Consider the following 23,100-nt stretch of genomic DNA (forward strand, 5'->3'; position numbering starts at 1 on the left):
GCCACGCGCGGCTACAACAGCGTAGTGTGCCGGGAAGCGGACACAGAAATGCTGAGGTTAAACAGAGGCAACTTTTCTTGCAGCGTTCGTTGTTACCTTCACAACGCCAGAGACTCCAAGTGCGTGGGCTGTGGGCGTTCAGTAATATTAATTTAATTTGCCATTTATTCTTCTTACCTCGAAAAAATAAGGGTAGCTTCACTTCGGGATGGAGTATTCGGTAGTAGGTAATATTAGGCGTAGCGAAAGAGCTGAACTGCAATTATTCCAGGTGTATTGGAAGCACCTACTTTGTATAAGGAGAACACATTATATACTGTATTCCCCGAAACTTTGCAACGGTATATTTCGTTTCGTAGGATATCGCCATTTTCAGGCATCGTTTCTCTTGCACTTGTGAGGAGTTTCTCAGCCTTTTTTCTGTTAGTGTTACACGTAGATCTCTATAAAGAGTGAATGTCACAACCTCACGCGTTTTTTATGGGGCATGCACCATATGCAAACGAGACATTTATTGAGGTTTCAGTGGTGAAGAGGCCTTCTTCAGGTAAGCCTCCCTGAGTTGACGGCGATGGGGCTTTCCAGTCTCTGTTTGCGGGATAATGTCAAGAAATTCTATGCCACCGTGCAGTTGCTTGTGGACCGCTACCCGCTCTGGAAAATAAATAAGGAGAATGAAGCACTGCCCATTTTTTAGCCACATATCCACCAATGTGTAGGGAACAAGTACGGGCAGAAACAGGACAGAGAGGCAAAACAGCTTCCTGATGAAGGCCGTGGCTCTGCTTCCAAGTGAAATAATATTTGTACATTCAAGCCATAAAGATACACCAGGCGCCCGTCTTACGCATGATAGACTTGTCTAAAGTGGACGTTATTGCCCAGGAATGTTTGCCATACACCTAACCAATGGGCATGCTAGCAATTTATAGTAAGCCTCAATTCGAAAAAGAGCATTATCTTGCAAGCAGCCGCAAAAAAAAAAACACTAACCACACATGACGCTGCACCCAAAACGTGTTTTCTTTGCATGTTAGATACGAGAATGAAGACAAGAATGGCATGATACACTCAGAAAATCGCCAACACAAAAGGTCAGGAAGAAAGTCTAGTTCAGTCCCAGCTTTTTCCCTGGAGTGCGGTGGTCCTTGAGATACTGCACGAAAGGAAAAACCTGGAGTCCCACTTACTGGTAAAGCAAACCTGTCCAGTCATTTTTTTCTTTGTATAATTTGGATTCATGTGAACTTTATTATCAATTTAAATAGCGTGTTTAGCGAACGATGTGACGGTATGCGGCTGCAATATTGCGCAACATGTAGCCTGTGTGGCCTGTTCGATCCCATCGTAGACGAAAGCCACTTAAATTACTTATGCACGAAAGTATACACAATAATTCCTCGTTAACTCGAAGTAGTAAAAACCGGGAAAAATTTCGAGATAAGCGGTAGTTCGAGTTAATCAAAACGCCGAATATTTTCGCCGAGGCCACTGTAAAAGAAAAGCCAGTGCTGCCAAGAAAAGCTCCACTGCACGAGAGAGCTACCGTAGTAAAGGCACGAGAATTCGCAGGGAAGAAAAACTCCTTGATTAACGCGACATTTCCCTCCAACGTCAGAGATTTGCACTGCTTTGGGCAAGACATCTTGGTCGATATTTGGTAGCGTCCTTTGCACAGACCAGTCACTACTCAGAAAAACTGAACTCAACATGCGTCGCACGCAGATCGCGGGGAAAATAAAGAATACCAGCTCCATGAAAGAAGGAACCAGCTCGAACATGCAAGGGCTAGGTTGTGTACTGACGGGCGCGCGCTGCACACGCCGCCCCACCACGCATAAGTCGCGCGCAGGTGCAACACGTGATCACTCCCACAGTTGCTTAAAAAGCGGGTAGGAAACGGCTGCGTCCGCGGGAATTTCAAATTCGCCCTTCACGACCGCGTTCGGCATTATAGTAAGAGCTAAGCTTTCGCATGGAGCCCTTGTTTCCTGTTGGGAGTGGACTTTGCCTTCTGCCCTCCCGGCCAAGATTTTGAGATATCCGCGGTCCCCTCTGAAAAACGTTTCCAGATAAGAGGGGGCAAATACATAGCACCTATGGGATGTTAATGCACGGCGAAAAAAAGTTTCGACTTAACCGAGATTTTGAGATATGCGAGTTCGAGTTACCGAGGGTTTGCTGTATATATTTTGTCCTAGGCTGAGGAAATCCAATTCCCCATTTGTTTGGTACATGTAGTAATGCCATGGGTTTTCCCTTAAAAGACGCAGGGGAGTTAAGCGTATGACGCTGCTTGCCCCCCTATAATATACTCTAACAGGCGCTTGCGCCCGTTCTCAGAAGCCAAGTGCGCTTTTCAAGTGTTGGGATGTCCACAGTGGTTAGCTTGGGTCAGCAGACCTGGGTAATAACCCGTGGAACCTCTTTCTCCTAATCGTTTCATTTTGAGTTAGGTTGCAATGATGACGTTTTAGACAAGATTCTTTTTTAAATACCGCACTCGCTAAACGTTGCCGCGACCCGAGCACTGCGTTGTGCGTGAAGAATATCGTACAAAATCACTGCATATAAAGCTTTTCGAACAGAACTCTCTAGGGCAGTTGCTGTAGCTGAATGCGCAGTCACGGGGCGCTGAAATTTTCTAATTACGCACCCCTTTGGCAATAAGTGGCAATTTCATGATGCCCCGTGATAGCGCGTTTTTCAAGCCGACTTTTGCCTTGTGAAATAAATTCAATCAATCAAAGGTACTCTTTTAATTTAATTTCAAGATAACAGTCGGTGCTCGTCTACTTAAGAAATATAACGTGTTCTCACAAGGTAACGAATACATGAAGAGAGCAATTCCTCCACAAGTATGTAAATAAGCACTTTAATCAGTATACAGCGCCCAATAAAGACGACCAGGTATAAATGTCTCTTTCGGAAGGCCGCTACAAGTTGAACTTTTTTGTGGAGGTTTTGATTGCCGTAGAGGCTGAAATGGTATATGAGATGGTCAGAAATGCAGCTGTATTAAGATGCGGGGCTGCCCTGATTTAAAAAAAAATGGGGCAGAAATTCTCAAATATGCCAACCACAAATTCAAAACTTTCGACACTCCAGCCCTTGTGCAGCCCTTCTGAACCTTAAAATTACATCTTTTGAATAGTAAGCGCGTTTCCCGAAAACTTCATCTACGTGTGCTTTACAATGACACGGATATTAGTAATAAAATTGGAAGTATTAAAGTAAATCCGCAAAAACATACTCGATCTTCCATGTTTTCTCTTCCCAACCATGTTCAAATAGATATAAACTTGAACCCGCAATCCGCTTTCAAAACGACAACGGTATCTACTAAAAAAAGGTTTATACGCAACGCTTACGAACTGCTGGTATTATTTCGGCAATTTTGTTGTGTACGTGCTATGTTTATTACCGACATCATTGAAATACTAACATAAATATTTAAACGCATTCTGCAGCAAGTAATTACAAACTGAAAAAAGGTCTGCCGCGTGTGCTACTATAAATATAATGATAACAAACGTCAATTATTTGCGTTGCTTTGACCAAAGTCTCGAACACGTTATCGGAGATTTGACCCTTGAAATTACGCAGAATAAAAATCAGAACGACGCAGGATGTGTATGCGTGCCTGCATTCCCGTTCGTGCGGGCAAGTTAGGGTGGAATAGTTCGCGTCAACAGGCTCTCGAGTTAGTCGTTTAGTACGCCCCCACAGACCTGCATTCTTCCCCAAAGACGGAGCAACCTGGACGTCTCCGCGCGATAGAGAATATCTCAGGACATGTCTTGCCAGATATCACATTAAATTGTGTTGTTAAAATCATCTATGTTAGGCTTTGACACTACGAATAAGGAAAGTAGTTTAAAAAGGTTGGTGGGGAATGAGCATTAACCGCATTTGTGCTGGATATCTCTTCAACGTCGAGGCTAAATTAGCACTCCCGGAATTACCTTTGACGTAGCAAGCCAGCTGTTCTTTCTTTGACTCTTCGTCCTCTTTCGTAGCCGGTCGTACTGCTTCCTTGAGTACAACAAAAGCCCTGGGAGCCTCGCCATACTCGTCGTGCGGAACGCCAGCCACGGCCGCCTGCACCACATCCGGGTGCTCCTGCAACAGATCCTCTAGCTCTGCCGGTGCCACCTGAAGGTCCATGCACTTTACGAGGTCTTTGATGCGGTCGAGCACATAGAGCTCACCACGCTCGGTGTAGTAGCCCGTGTCGCCTGTATAGGAGAAGTGATAAAGAAAAATGGGAAGCGACTGAGGTGTTGCTGGATAACTAGAAACATTCGCAACAAAGAAACGCAACGCTGCCAAAAAAATGGATCTAAAACCGCTAAAGTATATAAAACATCCTTGGCTTTCTTTTATAAGTTTCGTTCGATGCATTAGAAAGGAGGAAATTATCATAGAAAGAAACTCGTTTGGAAAAACACTGTTGGTTGCGTTTGTGCATGCAGCTCGTTGTTTTACGTAAAAAATGCTTTTCAATAAAGAAGATATAGGAACAGCTGATGAACGCGTGTTTATCTGGAAATGGTCTTTTAGTAACTGGGACAAAAAATTCCAGTTTTCAACATTGCGAAGTGGGTGCGCTCCAGGTATATCCTAAACCTCATACTTTCTTACTTACCAGTACTAACTAAGTGGTAAGCGTAGAGGCTACCGAAGGGAGTTTGGTCTCTCCATTCGTTACTACAATAGGGGTGGATGCATTTTTGAAGCCGCGTTAATACCTCAGAGCCTGAATATTTTAGTTACCTAATGCCAGTGATGGTGGCGGAAGTGGTTTGTATAACTGCTCTGAAGCTGTTTTAGAGAACCCTCACAGGTAAGCGAAAGCTAAGCCAGGAGTGCATTTACAAGGCAGAGCCGCCTCCGTAGCCTGCCGCATGGGCCGACGTGTTTTCTTGCTTTTTTTGTGTTATAAAAATGAAGAGTTTAATTCAACGAGTACAATTCCCAAGTGAGCGGCCATTCAGTCGTCGTACTAAGAGCACAACGCCTCCGGGCTAGTCTTGGGAGCTGCGTCGTGTGTCTACGGCTGTTCTTTCAACCATTTTATACTGAAATTTCTCGTGGACGCTCTTCTTTGTCGCGATTTCGTGCGTCCGCGTCGCTTCCTTGTAACCAGAGGGAAGTGCATGCGCACAGCGACCACCACAATGCTACCTTGACTTCCGCTCGATTCGTGGAGGGGTGGAGCGGGATGTGGTGGTGGTGAAAAACATTTATTAAGTCTATATACAAGTGAGAGATAGGGGCAGCCTTAAGGGCCGACCCTGTACAAACTCTAGGAGGAGTCCCTAGTCCGGGACCCCTGTGGCTTCCGCGGCGGCGCGCGCCCTGGCCACGAGGGCTCGTTGGCCCTCCAAGGTCGAGCAGCCGAGCAGGGCAGCCTCCCAGCTCTCACGGGTAGGGGGGGAAGGGGACGTGATTGGGGGGACCGCCGGGTTGGATGGACATGCCCACACCATGTGAAAAGTATCCGCAAACGGATGGTCACAGTGTGGGCATTCCCCGGAGAAGGCCGGATTGAAGTGCTTGAGTATCGCCGGGCACAATACCGTGTTAGTGTATAGCCGTAAGAGCCAGCGCTCGTCAGCCTTAGTCAGGCCCGGCGCCGGAGGCGGAAATCGGAGCCTGTTCAATTTGTACATCGCTGTGATGTCGCGAAATGAGCTGACCGGGTTAGGTTCTGGATCGTCAAGAGATGGAGGGCGAGGAGGGTCCCGGGAATCAAGCGCGCGGGCTGAGGCATCGGCAGCCTCGTTACCACCTAGTCCTGCGTGAGCTGGAGTCCAGATGACGGAACGTGTATTTGGGCGGTCCATATAATAACAGCCCTTGAGGATTCGAGCAGCGCGAATGGTGATGCGACCTTTGGTAAGATTTTGGCACGCACTCCGCGAATCGGTAATAATGATCCGAGATGCGGGGTCTGCTGCGGCGAGAGCTATGGCGACTTCCTCCGCATGAGAAATGTCCGGTGCTCGAAAAGTGAGTCCTTGAACAGGCACGTTTTGATGGATTACGGCTGCCGTGTACCACCCCCCGTGGTGAGGGCCAGACGCGTCCGTGTAGAATACTCCAGGCCGGGACCCATAGCGTCCTTGCAAGGCTGTAACCCGCGCAGTTCGCCTGCCTTCGTGAGTACCCCTAGCCATATTTTGGGGTAGAGGCTGGATATCCAGCGCACCACGCCAGTCCTCTGGGATCGGGGTTCGCTCTTCTGCCTGATAAGTGTAGGAAATGTGGAGGCGTTGTAAGAGGCATCTCCCAGCGTGCGACTTGGTAAGCCGCAGGTACTGGTTATGGAGATGGGCCTCTTTGAGTTCACCGTACGTGTTGGTCATGCCCAAATCTGCAAGACGCTGGTTAGACGTCGAGATCGGGAGGTCGAGGGCGCGCTTGTATATCTTGCGGAGAATGCCTTCGAGCGTGTGCACATCACATTTGCGCAAACGTAGGTAGGGTGTCGAATATAGGATCCGACTGGTCACGAAAGCGTTGGCGAGGCGCAAAGCATCGCGGCTTCTGAGACCCCCCCGCTTGTTTGAGACCCGACGGACCATGCGGCCCACTTGATCCCCGACCATACGTAACTTGCGCAGGGTTGTGTCGACTTTCCTGCTCTTGTGTATGAAGAGTCCCAAGACACGGATTTCTTCGCGTTCCGGGATTGGCCCGGTTCGCAAGGAAAGTGCGATTTGAGTCGTATCTTTTGGTTTGGGGCGAAGATGCACGTACTCCGATTTTTCAGGGGAACATTCGAGGCCGCAGCGGCGCGCGTATTCATCTACGACCGATGCTGCATGCTGCAGGCTGGCCTCAATGCTGCCAAGGGAACCCTGGGTTGCCCACAGCGTGATATCGTCGGCGTACAGAGCGTGCCGTACGCCGGGGATATCATTCAGCAGTGGGGGGAGATGAGCCATGGCGAGATTGAACAAAAGAGGAGAGAGGACCGCTCCCTGTGGTGTTCCTCGAGTACCCAGAGGGAGGCTGTGCCAACCTCCTATCCGGATGCAAATACGGGGGTAAAGTACTCGTGAGCCAAGTGTGGGTCAAAGAATAGCTTCCGACAGTAAATCCTTAGCATTGCCTTTCCTTTTCATTACTTATTTTGAAGCAGGCTTTGGTTGATATGTAACCCCTTGACCAGCGACACGCGCACACAGCGGCAGACAACATGACCATACCTGTGCATTACGAGCGAAAACGAAAGAAAGGTAGGTCAATTAACAATACATACCAGGGTTGTTTTCATTCTTCCAACCCGATTGTTCATTTCCAGAACTATTTATGCTCCCGGGGTCGTACTTCCGAGGCAATAGGTCCTTGCGGCCTTTTTCGAATTACCAGCAAACTGTCAGCGTGAAGCTACTTGTAGCGGCGTATGCGGGCTGAATATGGGTGATACACCTTTCACAGAGGCTATTGCATCAGTTCTTCCAGTCTCAGAACTTCCGTACCATGAAGGTGTGAGTATAGCAAAGCATCAGATTTTGCTTTTCGCTTACCCGGAGGCCTAGGTGTTCGTCCTAAACGACGCTTCGGCGCCATATCTTCAGAGCTAACCCAGAACATGGTCTGAGCATGCGCGGTGATATACTGCGTCCCAGCAAATATTCGCAATTCACAATACAACAACAATTCTCCCCATGGAGGCACGACATAGCTGTGCTTAGACCCGTTTGATTGCAGCATATATGTTATTTCTTTTGGAAGCCATGAATGGCAGGGAAAATAAAAAAATGCTAAAGTCTGCCAGGGAGTTATAATTCACAACTTTATAGTATTACATCTTTGTACTGTAATATTAAAAAAAATTGTGTGTTTAGGAATCATCGCTTTTTTCGAACCATTAGGGTGGCAAATAAATGGCAGAAACCATGCATAAGTGGGAATCAACGTAAAGCAGTTTTCGTCTTGGCATGCCTCGGTTGAAAAGAACCAGCGTGTCGTATTTTATAGTTTTATTTTGCTTTCCGTATTGGCAGATTTTTCAGAACGGTAAGCCATGGCGGGTGCGCTCGAAAATCCGCGAAGCGAGGAGGGACGTTCAAGTCTGCAATCTCTCTTGGGGACATATAACCCCCTCCAAGCGCAGGGAACGTGAATGCGCCGAATGTTTGGTGTATCCAGTCCCCTTGCGCCCCCCAATCTCCTCTAGTCACTGCCCCAGCTGTTATTCTGTGCGTGGTAGGAAGATGTGAGCGTTACCTTCCTTATATTCGCCAGACTGCCCCCACCATCCTTCTACGAACTTGGGCACTGGATCCCGCGGGCGCGATAGGCGAAGGCTAGCTTTGTTGGGTGCACGATACAATTACGCGGCCTACAATGCTGATTATGCAACCATACCTGGCTTGGAGTGCCGCTATGTTTTATCTTACACCAGATAACACTGGACTCCAGGTACCAGGTCTGCGGACCCGGAAAAAGAATTGTGGTGGGGCGAGCCATGAAGCCGAAGTTCATAAGTGTAGGACGTTCTCTGTGCTGAGCGCACTGTCCAAAGGGCGTGATCACCAGCCGAAGGATCTCTGCCGACCAAATTACAAATGTACGCTTTCTCGAAGACGGGAGGCAAGCAACAATGCATTGGGGACTTGAAAAAATGCGAGCTTGGTGAACACCATGGCTAGAACTACGCAGCAGAACACCTTATAAACATCAGGCGTCTAATGGAACTGGAGTGAGCTCGGTCTCGTAGGGCAATTCGTCAACGTCACGGCCGAGATCGACCCAGACGGTTACTGTCCTTCGGCGTGACGTTTCCGACGATGAGAAAGTATATGTCCGCCGTTGAATCATACGAGTGGCGATGTCACTGCACGAGCACAAATGTAAAGCTTCGCTCTGCGTCAATTGCCTCGTGCTAGTGGGAACAGTCCATTTTTTAAAACTTGTAACAAACAGCTTGATGAGTGCGTTTATGAAATAAGGATTTCAGTTTCCTATGCTCATGCAGGTCAAACGTCGCATGCATTTTACGCTTCATTGTACTAAGTGGCCGTTCACCTTTTGTCAGAACTTCTTAGAGCGTGGCAATGAGAAACCAAAGGCACTATTTTACCTAGAAGCAGCTCTGAAGCCAAGAACTTATGCTTGCCTGTTTTGAGGAAGCCTTCTTCATCAAAGACCGCTGCGGTGGCCTCAGGCATATCAAGGTATCCTTTGAAGACGACAGGTCCCTTGCAGCATATTTCACCGCATTCACCAGGTCCAAGTTTCTCACCCGTTTCTAGGTCAACAACCTGTACAAGAAGTACTATGAATATTGTCACTACAGCTAGCTATATTGTCACTACAGAATGAAATTCTCTTTGGAGGAATAGTTTTGTACGTTCAACAAAGCCGTCGAGAACACCGTTGCAGTATTTTGGAAGAATGTCCTTTTTAATCCTGTAGTTCTAAATGTCTGGTTCTTTACATCGCAACCTATCTCGTTAAGCGGGGCATTCGTTCTGCATGCACAGCTGCAGTTATGTCATAAAAGCTTCGTTGTAATTTTATCGAAATGCAATAGTCATTATAGCGAGGCCTTCTATGGACTTCAAAGGCCACCTTTTATGATTTTGTAGGTTAAAAAGGGACACTGCGCGGTTAAATATTGTGGGGATCTTAATTGGGGCTACTCCCAATTACGCGAGCACGCTAGCCCGCGATCCCTTCTCCCAGAAGGGCGAGGATAGCCCCTCGCGCCCTCTCCCTGCAAGGGGGTACGGGCTGACCAATGCGCGCCGGTCCGTGGGCCACGTGGGGCGTGACGTAGTGGCCCCGCCGAAGGGCTCGCGGTGGCGGGCGCGCGTTTCGGTCGGACCCAGGAGAGAGGGGCTGGGTGCCGACTCCGACAGGTACTTCGTGCTTGCACGCTCCTCGCTCGCTTCGGCCTGAGCGACCGCCGTTTTCTCACTTCCGTGAGGTCGGCGAACGTACCGGGAGTTGGATTTCTCAGTCAGTCTGGTGGTCGGTTCCGGTCATAGCCGGGCCCATCACCCGCAGCGTTTCGGTGGCTTACGCCGCTGGAACAACAGCTGCCGATTACCCCCCCTGCGCGTCGGGCTCTGTGGCTTGAAGCGTACGGTCGGCGGGTACCCCCCCTCTCTGCCCCAGGGCTAGGAGTGTAATACCAGGGCTGGTTGCTGTACCGTGGATTACCCGGAATAAAACCACGTTCTGAGGAGCTACTTCGTCTCCGCGGAGTGACTGCGCACGCGTGGCGAGGGCCGCCGCGGCCGTCTACGGCTTGGCTCGCTCGAACCCATGGTGGGCACCTTGGCAGGCTGCACTGCATTACAGAGGTGAGGCCCACAATATTCACCCTGGCCAGTCAGGCATGACGTTAAAGATGAAATCGAACAGTCAGGCTATGTGGTGGCTCAGAGCTCTTTGTACTGCTTGGGCGCCATTTTCTATTTAAACGCTTGTACGATCGCTCCAAAATCTTATTGCACTATGTACACGACCAGATGAAGGCTGCCGCACTGTATATTGGGCAGCTGGTATCGTCATTTTTCTCCTTCTTTGTCCGTTCTCATAATTGCATTCAGTTTTTTGTATTCGCCTAGTTATCACTCAGCAATTATTTACAAATCTTGGACGAGAAAAGTATGTCGGATTTAAAGCCTCCAATATGTGAGCCACGGCCTACACTACGGCTTTCAATCCATAGATGTAGAACCATAAAGGACATTGTGTGTTGCCATCAACCTCTATAATAAAATATACGAAATGTTTCCTGCGAATAAATGTTCACTGATGGGTTTCACAGAGTTAGCTAGTGATTTGCAAAAATTGCCGCTTCCCTCTGCGGGCATGGCATTTCTTAGGTATAAAAGAGAGGGAAAATCAAAGAAACTATTCAAGCAAATGAAATCTTGTTTGAGGGTATAATGCATTCATACGCTTGTAGGATCAATCCATGGAGCACATTTGCACAATACGTGGTTCCAGAACAAACTTTCATAATTTTACCGAGACAAGTTTGTCATAAACGACGTCGCAGTTGTACACATTAGATAACTGAACGTAATAACAGCGCCTCAAAAACGGTATTCATTTAGGAAGGTCAGTTTGGAAAAATTTATACCTACAGACAAAATATTTTAGTACCTTTTCATTTTTATTTGCCCTCATCGCTGACGTCGTAGGGTTCAGAGACGCCTATTATAAATTGCCAAGACTGATTCAGGAGCTGCTTCGGGATTCTCACGTTAAAGGGATGCTGCAACACTTTTTTCAACTTTTTTTTGTAATTATAAATTCTTGCATCCCGTAGTCACCCAACCCACCCAATACTCAGAATAAGAGGCCAGAGTGTACAAAAGCGAGAAATTACTGTTCTATGTCCTACAGATAACCTATGAACTTGCTCAGAAGATTTTATTCTCTTTCCCGCTCTTGCCATTTTTCGATCACTGTAAGCACGTCCTTACACCGCTGCAGCAGCTATTGGCCGGCTTTCCCTAAGTTACAGCAATGAACGAATGTGATAGCCACTTTAAAAAAATCACATAAGTGAAGCAGAACAGGAAGGCGTATCCACTGTGACGAGCAAATCACGCAGTGCCACTCCGTGCTGGTGATAACTATAGCTTTCGAAGTGCTTCCATACGCGAAGGAAAGAGTGAAAGCGTTCATCGGAACTGTTGCAGAGTCCCTTTAAGGATAAACGCATCGAGCTTCCACTTAATGTACATTTAGGTAGTAGAGAAGCACTCAAGCTTTCGTGCATGAACATCAGAAAATGCATTCGTGCAATAATGTTTATTAAGTTATCTGTACCGATAGAAATAGAAGAGAAAATAAGGCACTCAGGTAAAAAAAATGTCCAGCGTATATTTATGTAGCATAAACCAACAGGCAAAGTGACCGATATTATAAGTATGGTATGGCCGACAAAACATTCAGTGATAAATTAAGGGACACGATTATGACGTTTGGGTGGCAAAAGAAATAACTTTTCGATGAGTCTCAAAAGTGCACAAAGCAAATACTTCGAACAATTAAGGATTACAAGTGGCACGATGAAGCATGACCGGGCACACCCTACTTCAAGTCATAAGCAGAAAAGTGCAGTGGCGTGGAAATGGGACGGGGAAGGTCTTGTGGCTTCCGATAATGGCTTCCGCGGACAGCAGAAAAATAATAAGGAAAGCCAGACCTCGGCAAAAAACGCATACCAGAAATTCGCAACGTCAAGAATCATTCAGGTAACAAATAATGAGAAGTATAGTGTTGTTCTGCGCTTACTATAGGGTAGATTAGATACAGACAGAGAACATTGTGTTGATTCTTACCTGAAAGCCATGAGGATTGCGCGGACGGAGGGCACACATAGGGGAGACAACAGGACGAGCCCAACAAACGACTGATTTATTGAAGGGCTTACGACCCAAAATATAAGACAAAACTGGCGCATTCGTCGAAAATACATATGCAAGAAGCCTAGAAAGATACATGTACCATCGTCACACCCTACAAGTATGACTATAACAAATCAGACTCTCGTCTATATAAAGCCAAGGATGTGTCACTCACGCAATTTTTCGCACTCATTATCAAGAAGGATTTCATAATCTCACGCACGACATCGCTGCTACCTCAGCCAAGAACGTTAATCTCATTCATTCGCGGCCTGCACCCACGGTTTTCGCAATTTCTGCAATGCTCCTCCGCTTAGTTCTACTATCTGTACTGTATCTCCAAAAGTGCGCTCATGCTGCCCTGCATGATCATTCACGCAGCGCCCAGTTTGGCCAATACAGGCCTTTCCGCATGTCAGTGTAATTTTGTACATTATGCCTTTCGCACATTTTTCAAAGGTCTGGTAATGCTTCTTGGCACAACCGCTCCTCCTGGTTTCCTCCTTTACAGTGAGACTCAATGCAAAGGAGCCAAACCTGGTCAAACTGGGGGCGGCGTGAATGATCGTGCAGGGCAGCATGAGCGCATATTTGGAGATATAGATAGTAGAACTAACTGACGGAGCATTGCAGAATTTCCGAAAAAAGTGGGTGCAAGCCGGAACTGAATGAGATTAAGTTTCTTGGTCGGGGCAGCAGCGATGCCCCGCGTGAGATTATGGAAGCCTTCTTGATAAAGATTGCGCAGAATTGCGTGCGTGACACTTCTTTGGCTTTATATATACAAGAGAGTCTGATTCGTTAAAGTCTTGCTTGTAGGGTGTGATGATGGAGCATGTTTCTTTCTAGGCGTCGTGCATATGTATGTTCGGCGCATGCGGTAATTTTGTCTGACCTGACATTTGGTGTAGTAAGCCCTTGAGTAAATCAGTTGTTATTTGCGCTTGTCCTGTTGTCTTCCCTATGTGTGTCGTCCTCCTGAGCAATCCCCATAGCTTTTCAAGTGTCAGACCAACTTTCCCGTCAACAAATCTTGCTAATTCTTACCAGCCGTTAGCTGTGTCCCGTTCTCATCAGTACCTACCTTCACTTGCACGTAAGGAATAGGAGTACCAGATGACTTAAAGTCATGGCACTGCTCTCGTGTGTACGAGATGGCACAGCAGACTTCGGTTAACCCGTAACCTGAAGAAGGAAGCGAAAAGACAGCATATTTTAGGTAAGCAGTCTCTGGAGGAAATTAAATGAAACATATAATATTCCCACTATATTGACAGCGAGCTGAAGCGGCAAGGATCACTCGTGTAAGGTGTTTAGGCGGCGTTGAAGACACAGAAATGTAAGCGCATAGAGCGTTAATGTTTAGAGGTGGCCTCTTCAAAAAAAAAAAAACTCACAATATTCTATACAGGTTTTCAGCCCAACAACTTGTTTTGCGACGGAGTTTTGGTATATTGTGCTGGAAATAGCAACGAAAGACGTGCACTTAGCTATAAAACGAACTTCAGTTTCAGCCAAAGCTCTCATTCAGTTGAAAGACTAGGGCTTCGAAACTATTATATGGATCCATAGCTTAAAGAACCCATTGAAAAATTGCAACTGATTGGTCGTAACTAAGTTTATTAGCGTTTACGAATCTTTCCCAAATTACCGGCAGGGCGTGTATGACATTTGTCTATATTTCAGAGATGATATTAAGCCTATCACTCACAGTTATACATCTGGTAGAGGATATTTATTAATACTGCTTGTTGGTTTAATTGACCCTAACGCCATTTTAGTCAATGCGTGCTCGCAGCACTCATTTTACACTTGCAAGGTGCGGAAGATGACAGCACCAATGAGCCACACGCCTTTCTGGACTGGGATATGGTGGGTTGGGGCATTTTTAGCTGCATAAACTTGATACGTCTAACTAGTGGCGTATCTCGCGTGTAAAACGCACTGAAGGAAAGCCAACTTTATCTGACTATGATGATGATAATGAATGAAGTGAAAGAAAACAATGCTTTCCCTGGTCGGGACCGAACCTATGTTCTTCGCATTACAAAGCAGGCGTCTATCCTATTGCGCCATTCCCACACGGTCTAGGCACTTCGGATTTAGAGAGGTGTGCATGGACGTACGAAATTTGACAGAGAATGTTGGAGCCCTTCGCTTTAGGCCAGACAACAGTTGAACACGAAGCTTTCTTGGTGCGAAATCAACTGGCGAAGGGTCAGAGACAAAGCCGCTGCGATAAAAAGTGGAATCTGCGTGCGAGTCAAAGTAAATTCTCAACATGTCGTAAAAGTCCATACAGTCTGCAAGGTAAAGTTTATACTTAGACGACAAAGTGGCAATCTCTAACGAAAAAGCTTCTCATTCAACCATCTCCGTCGTTAGACGTAGGGGTGCATCATTTTCCAAATTCTTTTTTGGGAGCCTTGGTAATTCCACTGAGGGCATTTGCACGTATTTTTGCAAACGCTACACCTGGCGGCACGACCATTACGCGATCATGCGCTCATAAATTCTTGCCAAGTTTTGGATTGCATTTAGCAGTGTTGACATGCATTAACTTTTTCATCGATGTAGTGGTGGGACTTAGTGACAGGATGTCATTTACTGCGCGTTGGAGGATACACCAACTGTGTGGCTGAGGTGTTCTTGCCCTCAGAGGTTCTGGCAGCTGAATTCAACCTAAAACAACCAACGCCGGAATTTAGACATTAAAAAAACGATTATTTTTTATGGCGGTCAGGAAAGACTGCGCTTGTGAAAAAACGAGGCGAGCACCACAGTATGCTGGGAAAACATCTAGGAGCCTTCTCGTTCAAGCCTAGGGACGCACTAATGTTTAACCTGTGCCTATTTACTGTGTCGCCTTTTCTTCTGGAATAAAGACCTTTGAGGAAGCGTTCAAAGCCATAACAACCAGGACGATGGCATGAACGCTCGGCGCACATCGTAATTGTATTCTTCTCTTCTTTGCCAGAGTATATCCCCTTGCCCCTTGAGGCTGCGTAGCGGCATCACTTCCTTTTTAGCCAAAGATACATACAGAAGCCGGCTTTATAAGTACATTTGCCTGAAACCAAAGAAATTGCTTCAACATCTGAAAAACGAAACAATCCAGGGTTGCATGCGCTAGCGCTTTTCAAAACGTCCCGCAATAAACTTCATATGCCCTGTAGCTGGACCAAAAAATTCCCCGCATTTCCCCGAGGGGAAGAATGTGAAAGTGCGAATGCCCGAGTTGAATTTGCGCGGTTCGGTAATGTTAGCGAAAGAGAGATCACACACACACACACACACACAACTACAAAGAAAGAAAGATGCATTTATTCACAGACACCTATTTGTGTTGTCGTTGTACTTGATTGCTAGAGCGGATCTCAGCTTTGAAATTTCGTGTCAGTACTCCTTTAAGCGGGTGCATTAGCCCTTCTCACGCCCGATTCTTGGCCAATCCCCCACGTGGGTATGTGCCATGTCAGCGGCCAGGCAGCGCGCGCCCATCTCCCCCCGTTGCCAAGGAAGACGAGGAGCGCGCGCACCCGCAGCTGTTGCTATGCAGACGGCAGCGGACGCTTCAGGCTCGCTTAAGAAGTGCATTCGCACTTAAAACAACTCCGTAACATTCAGCATAGTGTGCCGCTTTCCAAGTTATTTACGTGTTTTGTCAATTTTTAGCTCAGTTGGCCTGAAGTCCTACAAATGCTACCAGAGCGTTGTATCACTGTAATAATTCTCGCGTTTTAGAACGCGCACTCACCTCTTATAGTGCTTCCAAGAGGAGCATATCATCTGTCCTTTAAATGAAATTTTGAATACGCGAACTCGATTAATTAAGGCTTGATTCTGCAATTCAAATACCACAGCGGTTTCTTTAAAAGAGCCTAGGATACGTAATTTTTTATTCTTTTGTTTATTTTCTTCAACGCTGGAGAAAGAGTGACGACCAAGCAGAAAACAGGACGCGCAGCTTGTACCTGGTTGCTTTGGCGTTGCAGAAGAGCCCAGCATGCGGGAAACCAGGGAACGGCATATTTGTATTCACCAATTTATGTCCGACACTTCATTCCACTTTAACAAGGTTAAAACTAGTTGGTTTCTCGGTTGGTCTGCGCGTGACCTTGGTTAGTAATTGTTTGAACCCAATGTACCTTTTATTATTCGTTGTGTTTACAGATTGCAGTCCCAATGATTGCGGTACGCCTGCGTTCATAATAAAGGTGTTAAATAACTGGTGTTATATATTGAATAAATGGTTCCGGTTAGCAGTGTAAGCGCTCAGGATTCCAACGGATACATTTGCGTTAACTTCAGCGCGTTTTGCTGAACTCAAGGCATCGCATAAGTTTCAAAGCCTAATATTAAAATTTCTCATGAGCCATTTACAATCAACAAAGACATAGATGCTTCAACCTAAATATGAGTACTTGAATAGAATGTTTTGTTAATACTGAGTCTGCAAAGAATTGCCGGTATATGCGGCAAAGATAAAAAAAAACCACAAAAACTGGACTTCAGCAAGTAGGAACCGAATGACAGATGAAATGGCTTTCAAATACCGACCTGTTGAGCACCCCCTATCGTAATTTGACTTTCCATGTATGCTTCCCCTGGAATATAGTTTGAAGTTTGCGTGATGTCTTCAGCTCCCAGTCAATGCTTTTGCTATCAAGTTAAACGGAAGATGAACACAAACTACGGCCTTGTTCCTTTAAAAGTTCAGTTCTTGTGTACCTCCCCTTTTTGTAGACACCAGCGAAGTTACAATATTAAGAAATTGACAGAGTTTGAAAACTTTCCAACTTTGCCTTACCCAAGGTTAACAGTGACGTATTAGAAAAGGTAACGCAAAGTGAGTTGTTTCTCTGCTATTTAAAACTTAGCAGAGACGTAGTACGATGGAGTAGAACTAGAGGTCCAAACTAAAATAAAAAGATGTTTTTCGGTGGGTGCCTTTGTCGTCCGGTCTCAATCCCGCCAACCTCTCCTTGTGACGTAATAAGGCATGGGCAAAAAAGCTCGTAAAATCAGCAAAATTTGATCTGCTTTTCTTATAACGAAGAAAGAAATTTTAAATCATTATTTGAAATTTGGATAATTTCTTTACACACCGAAGTGTTTTGCACAAGCAAACGTGTATTTCGTTTGCCTTAAATCTTAAAGCCATGCCCAGCGTGTTAAAGCTATCACAAAAAGTTAAATCGAGACATTTCGCTTTGGCGATGCGGAAATTCAATGTTTTGTTTATTACAGTTGAGAAGTGTATAAAGAGGATTCTTATATCCAGAAAGACTTGCATAAGCCTCGACAAATTTCAACCTGTCAGGTCGCCCAGAAAGCATTGTTCGGGGCCGGAGCGAGGGTGTCATGGCGCCTTTCACTCACCGTGAATGACTTTGGTGCCTCGGAACACTTGCGTCAGCTTCCTCATCACAAGTGGAGGAATGGAACTGCCAGCGATGAATATCTTCCGCATGCTGCTCATGTCGAGAGAGGGTGGCAGGCCCTTTTCGGCAATGTGTTGACCGTGCGTTGGGTACAGCACCAGATTCGTCACCTTGGAAAAATTAAAGCCGCTCCACTCAACGTGAAAGTTGTCAAGTGCGGTGCAGTGATTCACCGAAGGGAATGTGGCGCCCTCTCTGGACCACTTTCGGTACCAGCCTCGCGTTGATACCGAAAGTACTTAAGAGAGAGCGCCAAAGCCCCTTAAAAGGCGCATAAATAGACACCGTAATTATTTTCATTAATTTAGGGCAATTACTACGTTCATACATAGTTTGTAGCTTCAATTACATACTTTTTTTTATTTACGGCCTAGCAAGTGTGGCATGCTTGGCAACGGCGCAGAGAAAAAAGCACCCCCAACATTTAGCATATCACTGACGTGTGCCTGCGTGGCTCAATTGGATTGACATCGCCTTCGTAACGCGATGGACGCAGGTTGGATCTCGGTCAGGGCAAGCGGTGATCTTATCGAAAATCAGGTTTGGGTGTGTAACGCCGCGTTACTACGGTGGCTAGATACCGTGACCGCGGACAAGATACGGCGACAAGCCCTGCCCTTGAAGTGTTGTGCACGCAAAAACCTTAATTTAGTTTGAATATGCAATTCCTTGCATTGAGTTGTTAAGGGCCGATACATAGTATGCGACGTACAAATGGTTCCTGGGCATTAGGGGATGAGCTTGGGTTTGTCCCGGTCCTGTTAACCTCGTGGTCATATCTTATTATGATCCTAACAAATCATTTTTCTTTTCTTCCCCCAAATGAACTTAATAATGGCCACGTGCTGCAGCAGTAACTGCAAATAACGGTCGAAGTTTGTCCCTTAAGAAGTGTTGGCACGCATATCGTTATTGTACATCCACCCAGAACACAATAACCGTGTACTTACATAAGCCCAGTAAAAAGAGCCAAAAGCCTCCCTATGTACTCATTCGCTAAGTCGCCATTTGGTGCGCTAAAAACTAAACTGATGGTCCCCGAATACTTGTACGTAACGCGTTACAAGTAAGGATTTTCTTGAAGTAAGCTACATTTTACCGTAATTTACAATTACAATTACAAAGTTGCAGTTTCTTAGTCGAGGGAGTACCGACGCTTAAAATTGAAATACATTTTCGCGTAATCGAAGCCAAAATTACCTACTAGAGTATTTCTCCAATTTTTTTGCGAAAGGGGTGCATGCGCTGGAGTACCTGAGCTGGGGGCAAAAACGGTCACTGCTTCTAATTTTAACAGTAGAGCTTTTAGAGTTTAGTTCCGCCGTCGAGCATTACCAGAAAACTGAGCCGGAACGTGCGTGCGGCTCAGGAGGAGCGTGCTCCTCATGAGGAGCGCCCAGCGTCGTCCAGGCTTGCGCGTGGGCTTGGGTCAGGTGCGGAGCTGACAAAAAATATGAAAAAATGCCGAGCGCACGTTTGTGTGGGCCTCGGGAGGAGCTCCCGGAATCAGTGTGCTAGACCACCGAGGACATTATTCCCACCGTTCCTCGCCCGTTCTCTCGTGTGCTGTTCTCGCCAGTTGACGTACGTTCCCGCCTGAAGTAAGAAGCGCAAACGCCGCGTTTGGGCTACAGACGGCGAGTTCGCGAAGCCGCTTGCTGCTGGTTATAGTGCGGGCTAACGCGGTTAACTTTCGGAGAGATGTGAAAGCCCGCATATAAAAATTGGTGGCGTATCTGCTCCTTTGGTTGCAAATTTCGTCAAAGGACGATAGTTTTCGTATACATTTGCCAAGGAAATGCCCCCCTTTGCTCTCCCGATCACCTTTCATGCTGTTCCTGTTTTGTCACGCTCATCCCAAGGTAAACACACTAAAGATTTGCTCAAGGCGATTTGAATTTACCGCGTTACACTGCTACAGGCTGGATTCCTCGATGCCAGCGCTGCAGTACGGCGGAGACGCGCGTGAATCGAGGCGGCTGACTTCAAGGTTTATAGAACCGCGTTGCCGTGCTCGATGTGCGTTTCACTGAGAACGTGGAAACTAGCTAGTGGAACCTTTCGTTGCTGTTGTTGCGTGATTTCTCATATGACGCCATGAGGTGGCGCGGGCAACAGCAGGCTGTGGTTTTCTGCAGGAGATGTAGAATATCGTTTGCTATCGAAATACCAAGCATCCATGAATTTTGTAATAAAGGAGCACTGTAAATATATGTCGTGTACTGATTTCCTGACTTATATTTGTGTAATATCTTGTTCTTGTTCAACAAATTTGACAAGTGTGAACATATAAACCGGGCTTAGACGTTTACATTTGGCTCTGAGTATATAAGACTATTGCGAAGATTTGCCTGTTGATGCTTACGGTATTAGGTTTTTGAACGTTGAAAATGAGGACGGTGTGCCGCTTGACACAATTATGCTGTATGGACTACATAGCATCTGGAGAAACAGGATGGCGGTACGCTACTCCGACCCAGATGCCAGGCTCATCAGACACTACTTCAAAGATTCAATAGGTTCTTTCGTGCAGATACTGAAACTTCAGCCCTCTAAACTCGAGTGGCTACCCACAATTGAAGCATTGCTGGTAATGAAAGAATATTGAAATCACCCCGCTTGCCCAAGAAGGGCTGCAGTTCTAGTATTTGTATTGAGTATTGAGTGTACAGATTATCAGTTACGTGTGTCTTTGTTTTGTCATCCTGTCAAAGAAGGCAATAAAGAAAAAAAAAGGTTGGCTGAATCGAGTCACAGACAGACAGACAGACAGACCAAAATTTCTGGGTTTAAGTAGCCCAAGAAAGACTATCGCCTTTAAAATATCCGGGCCTGCCAGTCAAGGAGAACTTTCATTGGGAAGTTCTGAAATCCATGTGTGGGCAACAGCCGCGTCTCCGACGAAGCTATAGCGGCTGCCAGCTCTGCTGTTTATCCAGCCTTGCACTACTAGTGCACCCTGCGCCAATGTTTTCCTTTTTTCATACCATTAACAAGGGAACTTCTAGGATTATTACGAAACGGTATTATAATTCCATTTTTTCAATTTTTTGTGCACAGGAGATTCCGCCCGGATACAAAAAATGACCTCATCCAGCATCTTGGGAATAATGGAGATAAAAAGAACATCGTTGTTATTTGTTTTCTCGACAGAGTCAGGTGTTTGCGCCGCTCATTTAGTAGGGCGGAAAAGTACGAATGCTTTATTTTCCCACTAAGAAGTTACGCAGGCACGGAGGCACACGTAGAGAATGTTTCTCAAAACCAAACATTTCCTTCCGCGTGCATTTTCATGCAGCAATGCCGAATGTTCTGCTTGCCACGAAAAGTGCACATTCAAGGACAAAGAATTCAAAAATATCTCCTAACACAATGACACCGGCAAAGGAGATGCCCAAAAGTCACAGACACAAAACGAAGCTGACACCAGTGCTACCGGCTATCAGTTCTAGCTTCAAACACGCTTTTACTCCGACGCGTTACATAAAAACAACAACGAGAGTCTAACCCGACGCAGAAAGGGCGGAGGGGCCGATACAGAACGTAACTATTGCCTTAAGGAAGCCCTCCCGAAAGATCTACCTCTAATGGACTGTTTAATCTACAGTGAATAGTATATCGTAATGAGACGAACTGGAAATATGCCCACTATGACACGCGTGTGTTGACAGGGCACGAATGCATGACTTATCAGTTCCTATACCGACCGCGCACATTCTAGTGGAGCTATGTGCTCCACAGGAAGCACTTCCTTTATATATCAAGCTCTATATAGGCCAAGCATAAGAATACATGGAAGTCGCGATTATTTTTTTCTCTTTAACACGAAAGATTTCGCTGACGTCATATCCGTCATGGAAGTGATGCCAGTGCAACGAAGCAAGCGGCCTTTAAAGGGTGCACCCCTGTACGCAGGGTCATCTTGCGGGGTAGCAACCTTTAGTACAAAAGACAATGCTATACTTGGGGTTGTTAATTTTTGGATTTTATATTTTAACACGAAACTGTTTTATGCCGTGATACCCCAATATTTCACTGACATCATATCCGTCACGGAAATGATGCCAGTACACCTTTGCCGAAGCGACCCGCCAACAGGACGTCACTCGCCGAGCACACCCACAAGACAGCCGCCGACACGCAAATCACGCTCAGCTGCAGATTTCGCTGCACGTTTCACTTTCGTGTTTTACTGATTCATATGACAGAGGAATCAACTAAATTTTTTGGTTGTATCTTATTACCTTCTCGAGCCTTCCCGTTTTAACTGAACAAAATAAAATTTACAAAAACACTTTTATCTATTTTTCCTCAGTACTAGCATAAACTCGAGATCACCCACAATTTATATAGGGACATAGTCTCACCTTGTATTTGGCAATTGGAAGTAGCAACGAGGCTAAATCTGTAGCTGCAAGCACGACGGTGTGGACGTGTCGGGAAAGCATCAAAAATAGCACCCAAAATGGGCCAGCATGCATCAGTGGCAAGTAGTGAAGAAAAACGTCGCCTCTCATGATGTTTTCGTTCTTGTAACTGCAGAGAAGACGACATTACATGTGGGTAACGTTCAAGCATTATGAGATCAGCACCTCGTAGTCTCGAGCGAGAGGTGTGCTGATAAATATGTGAACACTACGAATGGCAACTGAACCTTTAGGGCTAGGCAAGAAATGCTTAAGCTCTCGTTTTTAAAATGCTTTTTCAATTGTGCATTCCACGTAATTTGCTACTCCTTTTAATAGGAGATACCGCATGGAGCCGTATAAAAAGCTATTTATATTTAAACGTGGCATTGCGTTCTTAATTCTTTAAAGGCCTTTCTGAAGGAGAATATCGTAACATTGGGGGGGCAGCTAAGTGAAGTTCTCTAAAATAACCCATGATTATTCTTAAAAGGTCTGAGTCGCACCGCCTATTCCCCTTATATATGTTCCTAAATAAATTAGATATCTTTGTTGCAACACTGTATTTTATTAGTGTTCAAGCGTGCCTTATAGTACAGCTTTGTAGTTTGTCCAATTGTAATAAAAACCTGTTTTCCACAAAAAGAAGGCGGAAATAATTTTGGAACTGGACTTGCAACCATACAGGCACTTGCACTTGGTTCATCTGAAGAATCGAGACGTTGGTAATAGTTTAAAATACCTTGTTCAGTTACCTTGGGTGCTCTGGGTTAGACAGGCTTGTTTAGTTTTCGTCACCATGCGAAGCGCCTTAAATCATGGTGAAAAATGACGAGGATGACTAAGCACCCCCAATTATCG

The 23,100-nt window shown here is 45.9% G+C and overlaps 2 protein-coding genes across 2 annotated transcripts in view; both read right to left on the bottom strand.

Annotated features, from left to right (window-relative positions):
- Positions 1-484: 484 nt before the first annotated feature.
- LOC144179355 (luciferin 4-monooxygenase-like) overlaps positions 485-23,100 on the bottom strand; it is a 43,825-nt gene continuing 21,209 nt past the window's right edge. Inside the window, exons 6-11 of the mRNA XM_077707676.1 lie at positions 22,201-22,369; positions 17,772-17,943; positions 13,474-13,574; positions 9,134-9,278; positions 3,966-4,238; positions 485-654 (exon numbers count right to left, since the gene is read on the bottom strand). Coding sequence (XP_077563802.1) covers positions 512-654; positions 3,966-4,238; positions 9,134-9,278; positions 13,474-13,574; positions 17,772-17,943; positions 22,201-22,369 — 1,003 coding nt within the window. The 3' untranslated portion in view covers positions 485-511. The remainder of the gene's footprint in view (positions 655-3,965; positions 4,239-9,133; positions 9,279-13,473; positions 13,575-17,771; positions 17,944-22,200; positions 22,370-23,100) is intronic.
- LOC144180546 (uncharacterized) lies at positions 5,274-6,953 on the bottom strand. Its single transcript, XM_077708873.1, has one exon. It carries the CDS (start codon positions 6,951-6,953, stop codon positions 5,322-5,324), a length of 1,632 nt encoding a protein of 543 aa, XP_077564999.1. The 3' UTR covers positions 5,274-5,321.

The sequence above is a fragment of the Haemaphysalis longicornis genome, unplaced genomic scaffold (genome assembly GCF_048455015.1).
Source record: "Haemaphysalis longicornis isolate Haplotype H1 unplaced genomic scaffold, Haemaphysalis longicornis Haplotype H1 scaffold_4, whole genome shotgun sequence".
NCBI lineage: Eukaryota > Metazoa > Arthropoda > Arachnida > Ixodida > Ixodidae > Haemaphysalis > Haemaphysalis longicornis.